Below are 21,300 nucleotides of genomic sequence, written 5' to 3' on the forward strand. Positions count from 1 at the left end.
CTGAGCTTTTCGGGTTTGGTATGTGGCCCCTTTTCGTCCACATAGAGAAGGGGGTACTTTTTTAATTTTTGAAAGGGATAGATTGATGAGAGAGAAACATCAATGGGCTGTCTCCTATAGGGGCCCCCTGGGGATGAGCCCTACACCCAGGCAAGTGCCCTGAGGTGGAATCAACTGGTGACCTCTTAGTGCATGGGAGGATATTCAACCAACTGAGCCACACCGCTGGGAGGGGGCTGGTGTTATATATGCATTTTCAATAAGAAAACTCATTGGTCAGGGCTACCTGAATCCCAAGGGAGGAGGATGGGGGTGTGCGGTTCCGGGTCCTGGATCCTTCCATCCAGGAATCAGTGGTCCCTCCCGCACGCGGGGGTCGCGCAGAGCCCCTCCCCTGCACCCCGGTGAGGGGCCTCGGGGCGGCTAGCGCTGGGCCCATCGTTTCCATGACCCCCAGCGACACGTGCTGACCCCGTGACCTCCAGTTTTTCTGCGCGCATCCGGTGCACTTCAGGGGACCCTCTCGTCCGCTGGACCACGTTCTTCACTCCTCCCAGGCTTCCGCCAGACCTGACCCTGCCAAAAGGACGACCAGGCCAAAAGGGGATTAGGAACCTCCCCTCCCTCAACGCTCCTAAAGGGAACGCCCTCGGCCCCCTTTGCTTCCCCGGAGGTGCTGCACGCACCCCTCCGGCCGGAAGCCAGGGGGCGGATCCTGCCGGTGGCCGCCCCGCCTGCTGACCAATCCTTACGCGCAGCTCATTAATAGTGAACATGCCGGCCCCGCCCTCTACTTCTCGCGGCTCCGCCCGCCTGCGCAGACCCAGAGCGCGGCCGCGGACGAAGATGGCGACTGCCATGTACTTGGAGCACTACCTGGACAGTAAGCGCTCCCCCCACCCGCGTGTCCCCCGGGCCGTCGCCCGTGCGGGGCCCTCTCCGCCATTTTCCCCCGCACGCTAAGAGCCGCGTGCGGATCCCGGGTTCATGGGGGCTGTGGGACGGCCCAGGGGCGGCGGAGGCGGACGCAGATCGGTCGGGTACAAGGGTGGGAAGCGCGCGGGGGGGTGCGGCGCCGGGTCCACCGACACTGCCGCGCCAATTCTAGGTGCGTCACGGCGGGGCGGGGCCAGTGTGCGGTTCCACCTCTCAGCTGGGCCCGGCTCTCCTGATAGGCCACGCCCTCACCAACAGGCCACGCCCCCATATAAAACCACGCCCAGTCAAGTTCTTGCCTCCCCGAGTAGGCCCCGCCCTCCACAGTCTTGTCTTGGTCTCAGGCCTTGCCCTTACTTGATTTGGGCCTGCCTCCCACCACTCAGGCCCCAAGATGGTGGTGAGCCCCATCCCCCTTGAATGCTGAGCCGGGCCTGGGGGGCTCCGGGCCTGGGGTCCACGGAGTTGCTTCCGGGCACCGAGCCTCAGCTTGTGCATCTGGAAGATGGGGAGGCGATGCTGGCCTGGAGGGTCTCCCAGGATGCCTGCCTTTTCGCGGGGGTACTTACGGGACTGATTATGTGTTCAGGGCTGACGTCCATGAGGCTCCTCCAGCAGGCATCCTTCTGTCTATCTGTAGCTTAGGGTGGACCCTCCTGACCAGATGGTTATTCCCGCATTTCACGGAGGCTGAGTAGCTTGTCAAGGTCACATACATTTTGGGAGTGTCTGGCTCTGGCTGGGGCTTGGAGCACCTTGCTGCACTGGGGATATTCATGGTCACTCCGGCCTGGGCGCCCCAGGAGTTGCTGAGTAGGAGTGAGCCCCTGCTCTGAAGGAGACAGTGGGGATCAACTCTCCCCAAGGAGGGGTTACCCAATCTTGGTCATTTGTTCTGTTCTCTTGGCCCATCCTAAGCACAGGTCAGGTGGGAGAGCGCTGGAGGGGAGCCCTCCCTTCATTGTCACTAGAGAGATCTGCACTCAGGTGCCTGATTGGGAGCACTGGGGCTTGCCCTTTCTGTCACACCACCTGCCCAGTGGCCCCTATGGGAGGGTCTGAGGAACCTGAACATGAAGGCTGGGAAAGGAGGCACCTGCTTCTTTTTTTGTTTTAATCCTCACCGGAGGATATTTTTTTCCATTGATTTTTAGAGAGAGTGGAAGGGAGAGGGAGAGACATAGAGAGAGAAACATGGATGTGAGAGACACATTGATTGGTTGCCTCCCACACGTGCCCCAACCAGGGCTGGGTATTGAGTCTGCAACCAAGGTATGTGCTCTTGACTGGAATTGAACCTGGGACCCTTCAGTCCGCAGGCAGACACTCTATCCACTGATCCAAACTGGCTAGGGCACTTGCTTGCTTCTTGAGCATGTCCTGTGTTCCAGAAAAGCAGACATGATCCCCATTTTCCTGGAACTTACTGTCACATGGGCAGACAGATTATTTTTAAAGTTTATAGAAAATTAAAGGCCACGCCCTGCCGGTTTGGCTCAGTGGATAGAGCGTCAGCCTGTAGACTGAAGGATCCCAGGTTCGATTCCAGTCAAGGGCATGTACCTTGGTTGTGGGCACCCCCAGTAGGGGGTGTGCAGGAGGCAGCTGATCGATGTTTCTCTCTCATCGATGTTTCTAACTCTCTATCCCTCTCTCTTCCTATCTGTAAAAAATCAATAAAATATATTTAAAAAAAATTAAAGGCCACGAAGGAGCCCCATAAGTCTCGAGAGCAGGGAGTGGCCTATCCTGCAGAATCCTGCAGAGCAGGGAGGTCTGGGGAGGGCATGGTGAGCCTTGAGGCTGTGTGGGGAGTTTTCATGGCTCTCTGGGGAGCTGAGGAGCACTGGGGCTTTAAGCAACAGCTTCTAAAGATTAGATTGAGCTCTTGAAATGATCGCTGGCACATGGGGAGAGTGGAGGGTGGCCAAGACTGGACACAGGAGTCCAGTCAGGGCCTGTTGTGGCTGTGCAGGTGTGTGGGGACGTTGGCCTGAACTATGAGGATGGCAGCACAAACAGGTTAGCAGCATTGCATGGGACCCTCCACCTGTGAGGTTCAGCATGTCCTGTTTAACTTTAAGTGAATAAACTTGAGTGAAATTAGAAGTTCAGTCCCTCAATGGGTACTCGCCCATTTCACATGCTCAGTAGCCCAGTGTGGCCAGTGCCCACATTTTTGGAAAGCTTAGAGAACGCTTTCATCCTTGGATAAAGTTCTACCAGCAGTGCTGTTTGCACTACCCAGTGCAAATTTCAGAGTAAGGTGGGGAAAGATCAAAGAGGACCCTAGGGTTGGACTGAGTGGCTGTGGTGGAGTAATCTAGACTGGATGGTCTGGGGTGGGAGTCAAGAGGTCATCTTTCCTGCCTCTGCTTGCAACTTGTTTCTAAATTCACCTGTGGCTTCTCCAGCATTTGGTAACCTCAGAAGTGTCAGCCTTGTATCAGTGTTTGGTACTCACACGCCACTAAAAGAGGATATCTTAATCCTTGTCCTCTTCAAACCCTAGCAGAAAGAGAAGACTAAGTGGGCTTATTATCTGTCACTTCAGGGTTAAAGCCCAGCAGGTAGATTTGTGTGCCTCTCCTGAGAAGTCCATGTCCTTGTGTTTCAGGTATCGAGAACCTTCCTTGTGAACTTCAGAGGAACTTCCAGCTGATGCGTGAGCTGGACCAGAGGACAGAAGGTGGGCTCAGGCCTTCAGTACATCTGGGGAGAGGAGGCACCAGGATCCTGGGGTGGCACTGGGTGACCAGCCTTTGCAGTGGGGCTGTGTGGCCTAGCCCTAGGCTATGGCTTCGGATGGTGTCTAGAGAGAGTTGCTGATACTTTAAACCAAACTTAGTTCCTTGGATTCTTACACTTCTTCAAATCAGATCTGTAAGGATCATCCTTTCCATACCGTCAAAATATCTGTTACCTTTTCTTTCTTATAAAAGACTTTCTAATTTCAAACTGTGTATGTGTAGTTCAAAAAGTTAGCTAGTACTTCTTTTAAAAAGAATATTTTTATTGATTTCAGAGAGGAAGGGAGAGGGAGAGAGAGATAGAAACATCAATGACGAGAGAGAATCATTGATTGACTGCCTCCTGCATGCTCCCCACTGGGGACTGAGTCTGAAAACCACTCATGTGCTCTGACCAGGAAACGAACCATGACCTCCTGGTTCATAGGTCGATGCTGAACCACTGAGCTACACCGGCCGGGCTACATTTTTTGAATAGTAATTTTTCTTGGAGTTACTAATTACTTTGTTTGTTGGCTTTGTTTTCCACATTTCCACTGCATTTTCAGTGTGTCTGCTGCACAGGGTTCTCTGCTGGCTCTACCTGCTCTGCCTGGAGACCTCTCCAGACGCAGGTCCTGCAGGTCCGTCCGAGCTGGTGGTTTCCGGGCCTGCTGCACATGCAGGTGCTGGGTTTTCTTGGGCTCTCCCTTTGCTCCTCTTCAGTTGGGACTCCATTTCCTGGGTCATAAGCATCCTTTTTCGTTTTTTAAACACCCTTTTTCTTGATTTGCCCTCATTTCGGAGGAGCTTTTCCTCCGATAGCCTCCTGAAAAAGGGTACCTAGGAAGGTAAATGTCTTCTAACATTGCGTATCTGAAAACGTATTTGTTCTGGCCTCTAGTCACTTAATAGTTTGGGGTAGCATTTCAGATTGATAGTCATTCCCCCAGGATATGATAGGCATTGCTGACTGGTTCTTGGCTTCCATGTTGCTTTTGAGAAATCAGAGGCCATTTGGATCCCTGGTCCTTTATACGTGCCATCTTTTTCTTGTCCTGTTTAGAAGTTTTGTGTTGTCCTTAGCCCTGAGGCTTTATATTTTGTGATGATGAGCTTGGGTGTCAGTGGTTTTCATATTATCATTTAATTTTCTTATTGGAGTAGCTGCGGTTTTTCACTAAGATACAGCAGCCTGACTAGCAAATACAGAGACTTCTTTTATTATGAAATACAGATTTGCATTCAGAAATAAGCATAAACATTTACAGCGTATTACCCGGTGAAACTGTCCCCAGGTAAGGTGGAGCTTCTGGCTCCTGGGGACCTGTGTGACCCCCCTCTGGGGCCACCACCCTGAATCCCACCTGCAACAGGTGTTTTCCCACCTCTAAACCGGAGTTAAGAGTTGTGTCTGTCCCACCTGGATGTTTATGAGCCACACAGCGTGTCCTTTGTCCCTTTTCTTGCTCATGGTCACCTTTTGTGGATTAATAGGTGGTGTTCTGTGAACTAGCAGTTGGTTCTTTTTGTTGCTGGAGCAGAGCTATTTGTCTGTTTGAGTGAGGACTGGACATTTGGGTTGTTTCTTGTTTCCTGAAGTTATGGATGTTTTCCCATGTGTATCCTGGCATCTAAATCTTTAGGGTGGGTACCTAAGATTAGTATGCCAGGTCTTAGGTAAGGTGAGCACACACTTCATTGTTCCGATAGGGACTTTTACGAGTCAGAGCAGGCATGATGCTTGCTCCTGGGACAACAGTCTTATGCCGGAGCCTCTGTCCAGCTCAGAGGTGCCACGCTGTCTGTAGACACACTGCCTGTAGACACGTTGCCTGTGGAGTGCTGTGCCCTCATGTCCCCACCTACAATACTTCGGGGTGCTTGTCAGTCACTTGCCGACACTTGATGTTGTCAGGCTTCATTTGTTGCCAGTCTGGTGAGCCTGTTCTGGCATCTCATGCAGGGACTAGCTTTCAGCCATTTCTCTATCAGATAAGAAAGCGGAGATTGACATCCTGGCCGCGGAGTACATCTCCACAGTGAAGACTCTGTCCCCAGAGCAGCGGGTAGAGCATCTGCAGAAGATCCAGAGCGCCTACAGCAAGTGCAAGGAGTATAGCGATGACAAGGTGCAGCTGGCCATGCAAACCTACGAGATGGTGAGAGGCTGGGTGGTGGGGTGGGGGTTGGGGGTAGGGGGGTGGGGATGAGCTGCTCAGGGATCCCAAGGCCAGGGACGGCTTGGAGCTGGGGACAGTTCAGACTCTGGCAGAGTGATGCTTCCAGAGGAGTACAAATGGGGGGTGTCGTTCACCCCAGACTGTGACTGCGACTTGTTTTCTCTGCTCTTTTAATTATTTATTTAGCTGGGGAAACAGTCCATTGTTATATATAGATTTTTTAATAAAAAAAATAATTTTAACAAGGAAGTCATGTTTGCTTTTTTAAAAAAATATATATTTTATTGATTTTTTACAGATAGGAAGGGAGAGGGATAGAGAGTTAGAAACATTGATGAGAGAGAAACATTGATCAGCTGCCTCCTGCACACCCCCTACTGGGGATGTGCCCACAACCAAGGTACATGCCCTTGACCGGAATTGAACCTGGGACCCTTCAGTCTGCAGGCCAACGCTCTATCCACTAAGCCAAACCAGTTAGGGTTTAATCAATTTTTTGGTCATTTTTAGGAAAACTCCTAGAATTTGTGTCCTGTTTCCTCTCCAGTAAGCTTCTTCACTCAGAGCTCACGCGGTGGCCTGGAGTCCTTGTTCCATGAGGCACATGTCGTGTGGCAGAACTCTGTCATCCCTGTAGGCCGTCACCTGACAGACGCCCTTCCCCACCTCCCCAATCAAGCAATAGTGACTTCTTAAAAATCTGAAGTAACTTGTATTTGAGAAAGAATACTCTAGAAGGAGACCTTAATGCTTGTATTTGGGATTTTGATGCCCCAAGTACTACATCTTTGGAGTATGCAGTCTGCTTTCTGAAATATTGGCTTTGGTCAATTGCCATTGAGTCAGATTTGTACTGTGTGGCAAAACGAAGATTGTAATTCATTTCCACATGTGGAAGGTACTATCACTCTCCCTGGTGGGCTGTGACTTCAGGGGGGGAGCAGGCTCGGCTCATCTCGCTGCCCTGATTGCAGTGCCTTCTCTCCCTTCCTTCCAGCTCATCCATAGCCAAAGCACTGGAGGAATTTTATTTTCCTTTTTTTTGTTTTGTTACTCTGTTTAAGAACCTATATGTTCTTCAGGTTGTTTTTTTTTTTTTAAAGGAGGGGCTTCATATATATATATATATGTATATATATATATATATTATTGACTTTTTACAGAGAGGAAGGGAGAGGGATAGAGAGTTAGAAACATCAATGAGAGAGAAACATTGATCAGCTGCCTCTTGCACACCTCCTATTGGGGATGTGCCCACAACCAAGGTACATGCCCTTGACTGGAATCGAACCTGGGACCCTTTAGTCCGCAGGCCGGCGCTCTATCCACTGAGCCAAACTGGTTAGGGCTGTTCTTCAGGTTTTTAAGTTAGGACTCGATCTCAGACATCCTCAACCCTAGTCCATTGTGTTTCACAGCTCTCTGTCTCATATTGCCGACTCATGGTATTTCCTGAGCAGGATTTATTTGGTTGAGGTGTCAAAAAGGACCGTCTTGCCGAAACCAGTTTGGCTCAGTGGATAGAGCGTCGGCCTGCGGACTGAAGGGTCCCGGGTTCGAGTCCGGTCAAGGGCATGTACCTTGGTTGCGGGCACATCCCCAGTAAGAGGAATGCAGGAGGCAGCTGATCGATGTTTCTCTCTCATCGATGTTTCTAGTTCTCTATCCCTCTCCCTTCCTCTCTGTAAAATATCAATAAAATATATATATATTTTTTTTTTTTAGAAAAGGACCGTCTTGTACACTTTAACACGGTGGCCTCACTTTAGCAGAACTTTGTTAATGGAAGGCTCAGGTAGAGGCTTAGATAGCGCGGAGTGGTTGGCTGGTGCTGGGCTATGACTCCAGGCTGTTTGCTTTCATATTAAATGTGACTCGATCTTCTGTGCAGGTGGATAAACACATTCGGAGGCTCGATGCAGACCTGGCGCGCTTTGAAGCAGACCTGAAAGACAAGCTGGAGGGTAGCGACTTTGAGAGCTCTGGAGGACGAGGGTTAAAAAGCAAGTCTGTCCATTTTTCTTTATTTTGTTACTTTTAACTATGGAGTTTTGAAGAATTGTCTGATAAATATGTTAGGAACCTATCAGTAAATATCATATTTGGGTAAACCTTGTCCTGCTTTAGTGAATTCTGTGACAGTAATTGAGTCTTCATTGTCTTTCAGAAGGTCGAAGCCAGAAAGAAAAGAGAAGTTCCCGGGGGCGAGGCAGAAGGACCTCAGAAGAAGACACTCCAAAGAAAAAGAAGCATAAAGGAGGGTGAGAGGCCTTTTTCTTTTCTATTTTCCCCCAAAGAACACCATTAATATTTGCTAGATCTAAACACCAGTGACAGCCACCCTTGAGGAAGTGCTTACCACGCCCAGCATGGCTATAGTTAGTTCTGTGGACTTTTCGTGTGTCAGTCTGTCAGTCCCTTAAGCAGCAGAGGTGAGCAGCGTGGTGGGCAGTGATTCCCAGGGAGTGCACCTGCTCCTGCCTGGTGGCCCATGTGCAAGAGCATCAGGCTGGTTCCACAGCCCCTTCTCTGAGCGTATGCCTGCCTCTCGAGTGATGTAACAGTGTGTGTATTCGGGCTAAGCCGCTGTTTAGTAACTGCCTATGTATCAGTTGATCATTTTATATATAAATATATTTTGTATATATTCCTTATTGTGTGATTGAATTTATTAAACACACATGTCCTTTAACTTGACCTTGAAGATGTTTCATGTAAAGCCTGCCACCTGACGCCCTCCCCTGTACTGGAGTGTTGCTTCTCAGAAATATTTAGACTAAAGACAATATGGTAAAATGCCATATTGTGGAGATGATTCTGTGGAGATGATTCTGACAGTTATGGGGAGAGGTCTGAAGAGTTGTATCTTGACAGAAAAAGGAAAATTTTTGGTTATTAAACCTGGTGTTCAAACTTCCATCTTTTAAAAACACCCAGATGCCAGCCTTTGTATTGTAAAGCACTACAGGGATGCAGAACATGACACAGAACAAACATAGTGTGATGAGTTGCTGTGAGAGGCGTGTCATTTGACATGCCTGTCAGAACCATAACCTCCTCACTCTGCCCAAACCAACATGACCCACATATACAGTATATATAGTATATGACCTACTTGTTCTTTCTAGTTTTTCCCCCATGAGTACACTCCTGGACATTAAACTTTGAGATGGACTTTATTAAGGAACTAGAGGCCCGATACATGAGAGTAGGCCTTTGCAGCCTCAGCGGCTGCCTCGATCCCGCAGCTGCAGCCCCAGCTTCGTCCGGACCAGACGGTCGTTCTGCTTTTTGGCTGTTCGGTTGATTTGCATATTATGCTTTTATTATTATAGAAGATAATTTACATACAGTAAGATGTTTTCATTTTAAGTATATGGTTTGATATTTTTTCTAAAGTATGGAACTATTTGGGCTTTTTGTATCTTTTTGAATCAGTTTTGGTAATGTGTCTACAAAGATTTATAGTTTCTTGTAAGTTGTCTGACTTATTGACATCAGGTTGTTTATAATATGTGATTCTTCTAATGTTGTAGGATTTGTACAGACGACTGCTCTTTCAGACCTGACATTGGTAATTTATGTCTTCTCTCATTTTGTCTTGATTAAGAACTAGCTTTTGGTTTCATTGATCCCCACCCCCCCTCCTGTCTTCTTTTGTATTTAGAGGGTAGAAGGGAGGGAGGGGGACAGAGAGAGAGAGAGAGAGAGAGAGAGAGAGAGAGAGAAAGAGAAACATTGATGTGAGAGTGGCACATCTATTGGTTGCCTCCTGCATGCTCCCTGACTTTGGGGCTGGGGATTAAACCGGCAACCCAGGTACATGCCCTTGACCAGGAATCGAACCCGAGACCTTTCAGTGTGCGCGCCGATACTCAAACCGCTGAGCAACACTGGCCATGGCACTCCTCTGTTTTCTATTGCATTTATTTCTGTTCGTATTTTTTTTTTTTATTATTGATATTTTACAGAGAGGAGGAGAGAGGGATAGAGAGCTAGAAACATCGATGTGAGAGAAACATCGATCTGCTGCCTCCTGCACACCTCCCACTGGGGATGTGCCCGCAACCAATGTACATGCCCTTGACCGGAATCGAACCCAGGACCCTTCAGTCCGCAGGCCGACGCTCTATCCACTGAGCCAAACCGGTTTTGGCTGTTCGTATTCTTATTATTTCCTTCCTACTAAGCTACTTAGATTTACTTTGCTTTTTTAAAAAAAATATATTTTTATTGATTTCAGAGAGGAAGAGAGAGATAGAAACATCAGTGATGAGAGGGAACCATTGATTCGCTGCCTCCTCACATTGGACTGAGCCCGCAACCCAGGCACGTGCCCCTGACCAGAATCGAACCTGGGACCCTTTGGTCCGCAGGCCAACACTGAGCCAAACCGGCCCGGGCTTTGCTTTTCTTTCTCTAACTTTTTAAGATAGAAGTAGCTTAGATCTTTGATTTTTAGATCTTCCTTTTCTAACAAGTATTTAAAGCTGTAAGTTTTCTTCTGATTTCAGTTTTAGCTACATCTCACAAATTTTGATACATATATTTTTAAATTCCATTCAAAATATTTAAAATTTTCCTTGGTGGTTTTTCTTTGACCCATAGCTTATGTATGAATAGGTTTCTCAGTTTCCAAGTAATTTGGGGTTTTCCATGTAACTTTCTGATTTCAATTTCTATTTTTGTTATGATCAGAGAACATTTCTATAATTGAAATCTTCTACAGTTGATTAAGACGTGTTATGGGTTATGGTCTGTCTTGCTAAACGTTCCATATCCACTGAAAAGAATATGTATTTTACTGTCGTTGGGTGGAGTGTTCTATAAATGTGAATTCAATGGCTAGGTTAATAGTGTTGTTCAAGTCTTCTGTATTCTTACTGGTGTTCTGTTTAGTTTATGAACTATTGAAAGAGGATTGTTGAAATCTCCAACTCTAATTATGGATTTATCTGTTTCTCCTTTCTGGTCTGTCAGTTTTTGCTTCATGTATTTTGAAGCTCTGTTACTTGGTTCTACATGAGCATTTAGTTTTAAAAAAAGTAATTGACTTCTTTATCATTATGGAATTTATTTCTTTATTACTTGTAATGTTCTTTGTTTTGAAGTCTGCTCTGTCTGATATTACTGCAGCCCTTCCCACTGTCTGATGGTGAGTTTTTGATGGTGTATGTTTCCTTTTTCATTCTTTTACTTCCAACATGTGTATGTTTTTGTGTTTAGAGTGGGTTTCTTGAAGGCAGCAAGTAGTTGCGTCTTGCTTTTTCATCTAATCTGATAATCTCTGCCTTTTCGTGCAATATTTAGATTGTTCAGATGTTTACTATAAGAACCTACACACATATTCTTCCTTCCTGCTCCTGTTTTTGGTGTTATTGTCAGAATTTTTACTTCTACATGTGACAAGCCTCACAATATATTAGTGTTATTATTTCAGGTCAAACCATTGATGATCTTAAATAGATTTTAACCCATTCGCGCCATAAGCATCTTTTTTTTTTTCTTTAAATACATATATTTGATTGATTTTTAGAGAGGAAGGGAGAGGGAGAGAGAGATAGAAACATCAATGATGAGAGAGAATCATTGATTGGCTGCCTCCTGCATGCCCCCTACTGGGGATCGAGCTCGCAACCCAGGCATGTGCCCTTGGCCAGAATCGAACCTGGGACCCTTCAGTCCGTAGGCTGACGCTCTATCTATTGAGCCAAACTGGCTAGGGCATAAGCATCCTTTTTAGGGGACTCCAGTTACATGTATGTTATTTAGCTTGACATTTTCCCACAGATCACAGAGGCTCTGCTTAATTTCTTATCTGTGCTCAGTTTAGATAATTTCTATTTCTTTGTCTTCAAGTTCTTTTCCCTTGGTGTCTAATTGAATTTTAGCCTCCTTTAGTGAATCATTCATTTAATATATTTTCTTCTCAAGAAGTTCTGTTTGTTTCTTTTTTATTATTTTTATTCAGTTATTTTTAAAAATATATATCTTTATTGATTTCAGAGAGGAGGGGAGAGGGGGAGAGAGATAGAATCATCAATGATGAGAGGGAACTATCGATTGGCTGCCTCCTGCACACCCCACACTGGGTATCAAGCCCGCAACCCAGGCATGTGCCCTGACCAGCAGTCGAACTATGAACCCTGGGTCAATGCTCAACCACTGAGCCACGCCGGCTGGGCTATTAGTTATTTTAAAAATGTTTTTATTGCTTTTTAGAGAGAGAGGAAAGAAGAGGGAGAGAGAAATAGAAACATCGATGAGAGAGAAACAAGCGACTGGTTGCCCCCTAGTGGGGATTGAGCCCACATCCTGGGCATGTGCCCTGATTGGGACCTGTTGGTTCATAGGTAGGTGCTCAACCACTGAGCCATACTGGCTAGGCTGTTTCCTTGCCTGGTCATGCTGTCTTCTGGCAAGGCAGGAGCTGTGTGTGGACTGGGAACAGTTCCTCCTGTAGCCCCCACATCCCAAAGCTTGGATGAGCAGCCGCCCCTGCTGGAGGGCTACTTGCAGTGTGTGGGAGGGGCCCCAGTCACTGTCTGGGGAGGGATGTCCCCTGTGTCCACGGGAATTAGCTTAGAGGACAGCTCTGGTGTCCAGTCAGGCCAGAGTGAGCACCTCAGGCAGTGGGGTCGCCTGGCCTGCTTGAGGGACAGGCTTGGCAACTTCCTATGTGCTTCCCTCCAGGGGTAGCATGAGCGCCCACCACCCTGGAGCCCCCTCTGGTGAGATTGGAGAGGAGGTGGCTCAGGACCAATCCCCAGGCCTGATTGCTGGCAAGGTGGTGCCCTAAGTCCCTCCAGCTTCTCTTGCTGCCACCCACATCTGGCCTGTGCCCTTGAACACAGAGTGACAGGCGAGGGTCAGAGGGCAGCTGAAACATAGTCTGCAGAAGTGAGGAGAGTGCCACAGAGTGAGAGTGTGCCGAGTATGTGTGGTTATTCAGGGTGAGCACCTGGGAGACAGGACAGAGCCAGCAGGTGGGTGAGACAGTGTCATGGGCCGTGGTGACAAACCTAGGTTTCAGTGTAGCAAGGAGCCAGTGTCGTAGCCTGAGGACTGCTGTGACTGTTGCCGAAGTAGTGTTAAAGCACATGGATGGGGCAGGTTCTTGTGACATTTATGATTTTCAGATCTAAAGAAAAAATCCTGTCTATTTCCAGAGACAGAGCAGAGGGAGGAGACTCAGACGTGCCTGGAGCCTGCATGGGCGGCACTCATGCTGGGGGGTGGGCAGCACATATGGGGCGTCATGTGGCATGCTGGGGGCATTATGGAGCTTGGTATGTGACCACAAAGGCACAAAACCTTCCTAGACCAGAACTGGTAAGGGGGGTTCCCTTTGGGAAGCAGACTTCTCGTGTCACCCACGTCATGATGTCAGTTGTCTTGGCCTGCCACTTGCTCAGTTTCCCCTCTGCCCTGTTGCCCTGTGAATTAGTGTACATAGCACGTGTGTGTTCAGTGAACATATGTGTTCTCTATCTGGGGGCAGGTCTCTGTACTGATGGGAATATACTGTCTGTGTAACCTGCAGCTTGCAGCTTTATTTAAAAAATACTGAAACACATTAAGAGTAAATGCCCTAGTTCCTTCCCTTTAACAGGTGGACGTCTGTCCCACCACCCTGCTGCAGAGCTGTGGGGTTGGAGGGAGGTGTGGGCACGGTGGGATCCTGGCTGGGCCATGGGTTAGAGACCCTGAGGGGAACTGAGGGGGGATGGCAACAGGCCTGCTTCCCAGGTGAGTGGGGAGGGTAGCTGTGGTTAGAAGCATTCCCTGCTGATGGGTGGGCAGAGGGGGACTCCTGAGATTTAGATCATGGAGGGTGAGGAGAGCTGGTGGGCTTCATGGGTTTTGGGGTAAAGAAGATACCTGGGGATGTGAGTGGGAACTCACAAGCCATTGTCATGGGAGGGATGGAGAGAGCTGGTGGGGGCAGGCCTGCTCAGACTGCCGGACCTGTCTGGGTGTGATCCCGCAGGGTGCCTGCCCTGGATGGGGAGGAGAGGCCCCTTGGAGGCACAAGAAGGTCGACCTGGGGTGGGGGTGAGTCCTGGGAGCAGGTCCTATCCAGGTGGAGGGACTGAGGCAGGATGGCTTCATGTGCCCAAGTGGGCTGGACCCCGAAGCCGGAAGATGAATGTGCCTTTGCCCCCACTACCAGTCAGGTACCACAGGGGCAATGTGGTCCCATCTAACTGCTGCTCAACACTGTTGTGTCCCTGCAGGTCGGAGTTCACTGACACTATCCTGTCTGTGCATCCCTCTGATGTGCTGGACATGCCCGTGGACCCCAATGAGCCCACCTACTGCCTCTGCCACCAGGTGTCCTACGGGGAAATGATTGGCTGTGACAATCCAGATGTGAGTGTTGGGCATGCTGAGGTGGGGTTCTGCCGCAAGATGCGGGGCCTTGAGATGGGAAGCCGGACACTGCGGCATCCCCCCGCCCCCGTGGGACCCTGGGCAGGGTCCTATACCAGGTGGGCTAGGCTGGGGAGGGGAGAGGGGACGGTGGGATGGGGAGGTAGCAGACTCTCTGTGTCTGGTACACGGCAAGCCAAGTGCTCACTGCAGCTCTCCCCCTCTCCCCTGCCGCCTTGCAGTGTCCGATCGAGTGGTTTCACTTTGCCTGTGTAGACCTGACCACGAAGCCTAAAGGAAAATGGTGAGTATGGGGCACTGATCTATCTCCTTCCCGAGAATGAGGTGGGGGTGGCTGGGCCTAGTAACCTTCCCTGCTCTGGCCCCTGGTGGGTTTGGGGATCTGGCTGTGTCACACACTGGTCCTGTGTCCCTGGCCAAGTCAATGAGGGTCATTTGCTGTCCACCTCACCTGGGGCATCTTCTATTATATTTGCAAAACACCTACATTTCTGTTGTTGTAATGGCCATTCTGACTCTTTTGAGTGAGGTAGAGATAATCCTAAATAAAAATGAGAAATGAGGGGTTCTTTTCTGCTGGGGAAGCTTTCAGAGAAGATGAGGAACACAGTATTAAACGAATGGGACCAGGTGGGTGGGCGCTCTGCCTGGTCAGGGACTTACATGCTCTGGACTGAGCCCCTCCTGTTCTTCATCCTGGTATTCAGTTGTCCCTATTATGCCATTTAAGTAAACACCTGGTTTTGTTTAGTTGTGCTAAAGGCAGGCGTGTTCTAGGCTACAGTTGTGGAGATGTCACCCTCCCTGTTTGTGTGTGTGACACAGTTGCTGTATGTAGACGGGGACTAGATGCCCTGAGGACAGTCTGCCTTATTCTGGGTCCTCAGTGGATGACAGCAGGGCCGGGTGCAGTGCTCAGTGTCTCAGCTTGTGCAGTCTTGTCCTGGCAGGGGCTCCCTGGGCACCGGGACGCACCAGCAAGTCTGAGAAGTGATGCAGCAGCCCTGACAGTGCCCTTTGGCGTGGGTGATGGGAATGTGATGGGACTGTGGTCAGGGCCCTGGCTGATCAGGGCGGCCCTTTGGGCTTGAGGAGGACGACCCACGGGGCAGGCTTGGCCTGTGATGACGGGGAGCTCCTGAGCTGATGGAAGGGGCATGAGGCAGGAGGGGTTTGATTAGAGTTTGATATTGGATTTGTTGTGTTTGAGTTGTTTGTGGAGCTCCTGGTGGAAGTTTCCTAGCAGGCCTTGGAAAACAGTTTTGCCTCTGCCTGGGAGAACAGGCAGAGCCCGGAGGCATGGTGGGGACCCAACCCGGCCGTCCTCCTCCTGATTTCTTTGGGTTTTTAAAATTTTTATTGATTTCAGAGAGGAAGGGAGAGGGAGAGAGAGATAGAAACATCAGTGATGAGAGAGAATCATTGATTGGCTGCCTCTTGCACGCCCCCCACTGGGGATTGAGCCCACAACCCGGGCTTGTGCCCTGACCAGGAATCGAACCAGGACTTCCTGGTTCATAAGTCAATGCTCAACCACTGAGCCACGCTGGCTGTACGTCTTTGTGGTCTTTTTAGAGATCACCGAGTGTGCAGGCTTCTTGGTCGGTGAGATGTGAGCTGATTACCGTGCTTGTACTGTGTGTGCCATGTGTGAGCATGATGCTGGGTGCTGCTTCTTCAGGTCTCAGCCAGGGCATGGGCAGTTGGCAGGCAGGGGCCAGAGGCAGGGGTAGGGTCAGGGGGCAGGCAGAGCAAGGGGCCAGAGGGCAAGGTAGGGCCAGGGGACAGGCAGGACTAGGGCAGGGGCCAGAGGGCAGGGACAGGGGCAAGAGCAGGGACCGAGGCTTCCTCAGGGCCCATTCACTAGCGTAGACCTGGCCTGGGTGAGCTCAGCTACACAGTAATCAGCTGCCTTCTGATAGGGAGCTCAGGAGGGCTGAGGTGGACAGCAGTTTGGACTGTCCTTGTGTCCCTGTGTGCTGCCATGGTCCAGGAGTGACTGAGAAAGCGCTCTGTGTCTGAGACTCTGGAACTTGCTTGCGCAGGGTCACCTGACCACAGTCTGCAGGATGGGCCGGAGCCTGTGGCCTGCCTGGTCGGCGTGCACGTCATCCTATCTACACCCACACTAGGCCACCAGCTCAACAGCAGGTGTTGCCTCTGTTTTGGTCAAGAGGAATGCTCATGTCTGAAAGCAGTTTTGCTGATTGATTTGTATCTATTTGAAAACAGCCATGCTAGCCGAAACCGGTTTGGCTCAGTGGATAGAGCGTCGGCCTGCGGACTGAAAGGTCCCAGGTTCGATTCCGGTCGAGGGCATGTACCTTGGTTGCGGGCACATTCCCAGTGGGGGGTGTGCAGGAGGCGGCTGATCGATGTTTCTCTCTCATCGATGTTTCTAGCTCTCTATCCCTCTCCTTTCCTCTCTGTAAAATATCAATAAAATATTAAAAAAAAAAAAAAAGAAAACAGCCATGCTAGATAGAACGACTTGCTTAGGAGATTTTTCCTGGTGGGAGAGCTGTGCACTGTGTTTGTGGGTCTCTCTTCTGGTTCTGGTGCTGTTTCACCGGGAGGCAGGGTCTGGGCCTCCCGAGTGCTGGCGGAAATCTGCAGAGGGCTAACTAACACTGTCTCTCTCATCACAGGTTCTGTCCTCGGTGCGTCCAGGAGAGGAGGAAGAAGAAGTAAGGAAGAGGCTGACACCGGGCCAGAAGAGCAAGTTGATACACTCCTTTATTCACGTTGCAATATTTTACCTTCATCTTAAAGCTACCTTGTTTTGAATGATATTTAATAACTCAGTGGCCAGTTGTAATTCTGGATATTTCCTAAAACCAACAAGAACCCACCTGATACCCTGTTTGCACAGAGGCGGGATCTTGCCACAGTGACTTTGTTCTCATGACTTTTTGTACAGACCCAGCACTGAGCACAGCAGTCCCACGAACCTGAGTGACTCCATGGGTGTGTGCATGCGGTGTGCTGGGTACGGTGGGACGTGCCAGCTGGGAGCAGATACTGCCATCACTTTGCAGCTAGAGGCGTGAGCCTTGTGTGGTCTGCAGTTTCCTGGGCTTCCCCTGCGAGCCCACACCACTCTATGCATATTGGCCTCGCTGAGTGCACGGGTGTGTAGTCTGGTGGGCGTTGCCGGAAGGCGCCCTCCCGACTCAGGTGCGCTTGGAGCTGGCAGCTGCACAGGAAGGGCTGCGCCTCCCAGAAGGAGCTCTGCTTGGCTGTGCACTGCCTTTTAGTCTGTACTGCCAGTTCTTCCCTGAGGTTTCACTGTCTGGAGTAAACCGCTCTGGATTGGCAGATGGGCCGTAGGTGACCATGACCAGCACCAATGAGAAACAGCCTAACAGACTGGCAGATGTTCCATTTCTCTGGGAATTCCGGATGTTTTTACTGTGAAGATGAAATTATTGTAATTGCATGAAGTCTGTCTGTGAAGTGAATCCAGTCTACCAAGAGCTGATTTTGAACCTGCTTCTGTTACACACTGGGTCAGCACTTTGTCTCCCAGAGGACTACAATTATGTGATGTGATTTGTGAATTTCTTGTGCCACAATAGCAGTTCTGGAATGAAGCTAGGAAACTAGAGTGTACTTTCTGTTTAATCAGCATTCACCAAACTGGTTTTAAACCGTCTCTTTGGTACTAGTTGGGGACATCGCATACATTTGGTATGTTGAGATCCACTTGTGATGGTACCTAGAGTGGGGCCTCTGGGAGCGTCCCTGGACTCTCCAAGACCCACCCCGCGTGATTCAGACAAGTCAGGGTTTCTTTTGCCAGAAAAAAAGATCCAAGAGAGAGAACCAAGGTGTGAAATGCCCAGCTTCAGAAGAATCTCATTCTCTGTGAGGAGTGTCCTCTGGAGTGGTCCACCTGCTTCCTTCCAATGGCCTCCTGTACCACATCCTCGCCTAGCCTCGTGTTTCACCATGGAGAGGACATAGGGCAGAGGAACTGGTGAAGCTGCGTCCTAGACCAGCCCCTCCCTGCAAATGAGTTAATATTTGGCAGTTGGGAGCAGATATCAGAGGGCAGCTGGGGTCCAGCTGGAATCTGTGGCCCTTAGTGGGTCTTACCCTGCACGGAACGTGTCCGGACTGCTGTCCTTTCTAGAGCCACCCGAGGGAGCAGGACTTGCTTCCAAATGACTGCAGGCGGGGGTCACTTCAGCTTGTGTGCTAGTGGTTAGGGTAGGGGTCAGCAGCTGCCACAGCCTGTCCCTGGTGGGTTCCAGGCCTGATGCACTGTCTCAGAACCAATGTCTTCTTGCTGCTCAGGAAGAAGTTGGGGGCGCACCTGTAACAGCTGTAACACGAGGCCGGCTTGTATTTAGCAACTTAGTTTTACATTACAGGTGTTTCAAGATTGTGAGGAATCAGTTGTGGAAATTTTTTTTCTTCATTCTTTTACCAGTTTTTATGGAGAGGATAGGTAAGTACATTAAGTTTGTGATGATTCTTTGGAAGCGAATTTAATATTTGCACTTCATCTTTGAACACACTCACTTGCCACTGGAACACAGTGTGTTTGTGGATGCAGGTTAATGGCTGGCTAGTTTCAATTGTCACCTGGTTTCCTGAGGCCATGCTCATTTCCTGAGAATGAGACCAACTTCTGTCTTAAGTTTTTGTTTAAATTTCAATGTTGTCATTTTGCTTGTCATTGTGCAGCATCCCATGTGTCGACTTTTTGTAAGTTTCTGTGCTTATCTGTTTCTAGTGTTTACTTTTGCCAGTTACAATATTACCAAAATAGTATGCAGACAGCTTTGGAAAAAAATGGAAATCATGAGCATGATAGGAAGGTCCTCTGGGATGTTTGGAGAATGCCTGAATGCCATTCCTGACCATTAATACCGTCGGAGTCAGAAAGACAAAAGGGTGGCTTTCTGGTTGAGAAAGAATGTCAGGCCACCTGGCTGGCTCTGGCCCTGGATGGCTGGAGCACCACAGTGATTTGCTACCCACAGCTTGGCTGCCCTCGTCCTGGGAGTGATTTAGGCTGGAACCCTGTCTGTGCCTGCCAGGTCCCATCTCTGATCCTGAGGACAGCTGTGGAGCCAACCCCATCCCTCAGGTTACAGGATCTGGGCTGGGCCCAGCAGGTGAGGGTGCACCCTCCATGGCTGGGGTTTACTGGTAAGGGAAGAAGTATCTTGTTCAGAGGAGAAGCAAAACCATTTTTCTTATTCTCAGTGCTATGTTTTCAGCTAGCATTTGAGAAACCTTGTTTTCCAACAGGACACATCTACACTAACAGTTTTTTAAGCTGAGCTCTGCATCTCTGGCTGTGCTAGTGGAGCTGTTGGCTGGGCTGAGGCCTGAGTGACTGTCCCCACTGTGCAGGCTGGGCCCCAGGCAGGTGGATGTGAGACTGGGACTAGCCAGGGCCCTGGAAGCCAGGTGTACAGCTGTATGTGGTGAGATGCATGGGGATGCCGGCCAGCTGTGTGTCAGTGCTGTTCCAGGGAGCCACACTGCACTTGCCTCCTGCCCTGTCCCTGGCAGCCCTTGGCAGGGGCTGCTTCAAGCAATAACTGTCCACATGCCACAGCCAAGGCCTGCCCCGTCACAGGATTCGGACACTTCTCATGGGCATTCTTGAGTTAAGGTTTTCCTCCATTTTTAGTGAACAGTAACTAGTTGTCATTACCTGTGCTGAGAGGCATTTAAAATGGGAAGTCTAAGAAATGTTCTCATTCAGGAGACAGTCCTATGAAGTTTCTTCCTTCGTATGTGTTTTGTGGTGTTCACTTTTACCACATTTCATCCAAAAAGATGATGCAGCTTTAACATGAATGTTACATTTTATTTTCAAGGAATTATTACCTATGTTCCCTTTGTAAAGGAAAGATAATATTGTAAATCTTTTTATTAAATAATGTAAAGATGTATATCTGTATTTTTTGATCATGTTATAGATTATGGATATATTGTTTAATAAATAAACTATTTTTTTGAACAAACAGTAGAGAATGCATCATTTTGGGAAATGATAAAACTTCAGCATTGTGTCCAGAGGTGGTGAGTATATCCTATGTTGAATTTGGAAGGGCCAGGTAGAAGTATCTGGGTTGTCCTGCCTTCTCCCTGCCAAGACAGTGATGCAAAGGCAAACACATTCCTGGCAGGAAGGTGCAGTGGGATATACTCAACACCCCCAATTTACCTGTGGGAACACAGTTTACGAAGTGAGGTGAACTGGAGGAGAGTTGTTTGCTGGCCATGGGCCCGAGTAAGGCCCTGGCCTCACCTTGGTTACTGACCAGCTCTAGGCCTCAGCTGTGCTGTAGCATCAGAAGTTGGTTCCCAGGCTTACAAAAAAGATGTGTGTGTGGGTGAGAGTGCCATGAGTTGCTGTATGGATACTTAAAAGTGCTTTGTATGGAACAGGTTTGCCATCAAGACCTGCAGGGTGTCAAGATCCCTTTGAGGACTAACTAGTCTTAGGACATTCCTTGAGAGTTAATGGTCAATGTCCAGAAACCCAACGTGGTCACCATGATGGAGAGGCACAGCCTCACTTTCCAGGTGAAAATCATTCACAGACGTGGAGTGAACCACAGGCTGTCCCCCTCTGAGCACTCCAAGGGCACTTGCAGCCATTTCTTTGGGTGACTCCCTGGGAAAAGGAAACATCAGCTCTTTCTTTGGGGATGGGGGTGGCCATCCTCACTAGTTCTGAACTGTTACCAGTCCCCAGAGGTCCCAGATGCTGGTCTAATCAGTGTGGGGCCTATGGCTGTCGTGGCAAGTTAAGTCTGAGTGGTTGTCTCCCCAGGGCCCACCTGTGTCACTGAAACAGACCTGACAGCTGGCAGGATTCCCACAGTAACTGACCAGTGAAGCAAGGGCCATTAAGGCAGGAAGGGCCAGGTAGAAGTATCTGGGTTGTCCTGTCCTCTCCCTGCCAAGACAGTGATGCAAAGGCAAACAAATTCCTGGCAGGAAGGTGCAGTGGGATGTACTCAACACCCCCCAATTTACCTGTGGGAATACAGTTTACAAAGACAGGTGATGACTCCAGCTGCAGCATT

General features: G+C 49.3%; 1 protein-coding gene across 1 annotated transcript; it reads left to right on the forward strand.

Moving 5' to 3' along the window:
- Nucleotides 1-821: 821 nt before the first annotated feature.
- ING5 (inhibitor of growth family member 5) lies at nt 822-20,221 on the forward strand. The gene is made up of 8 exons (XM_080668602.1): nt 822-883; nt 3,554-3,625; nt 5,661-5,827; nt 7,740-7,851; nt 8,016-8,109; nt 14,086-14,221; nt 14,464-14,525; nt 16,891-20,221. The coding sequence occupies exons 1-8, from the start codon at nt 847-849 to the stop codon at nt 16,931-16,933; spliced, it is 723 nt and encodes a 240-aa protein (XP_080524728.1). The 5' UTR covers nt 822-846; the 3' UTR covers nt 16,934-20,221.
- The last annotated feature ends 1,079 nt before the right edge of the window (nt 20,222-21,300 follow it).

This window comes from Plecotus auritus (genome assembly GCF_963455305.1).
Source record: "Plecotus auritus genome assembly, chromosome: 5".
In the NCBI taxonomy this organism is placed as follows: Eukaryota; Metazoa; Chordata; class Mammalia; order Chiroptera; family Vespertilionidae; genus Plecotus; species Plecotus auritus.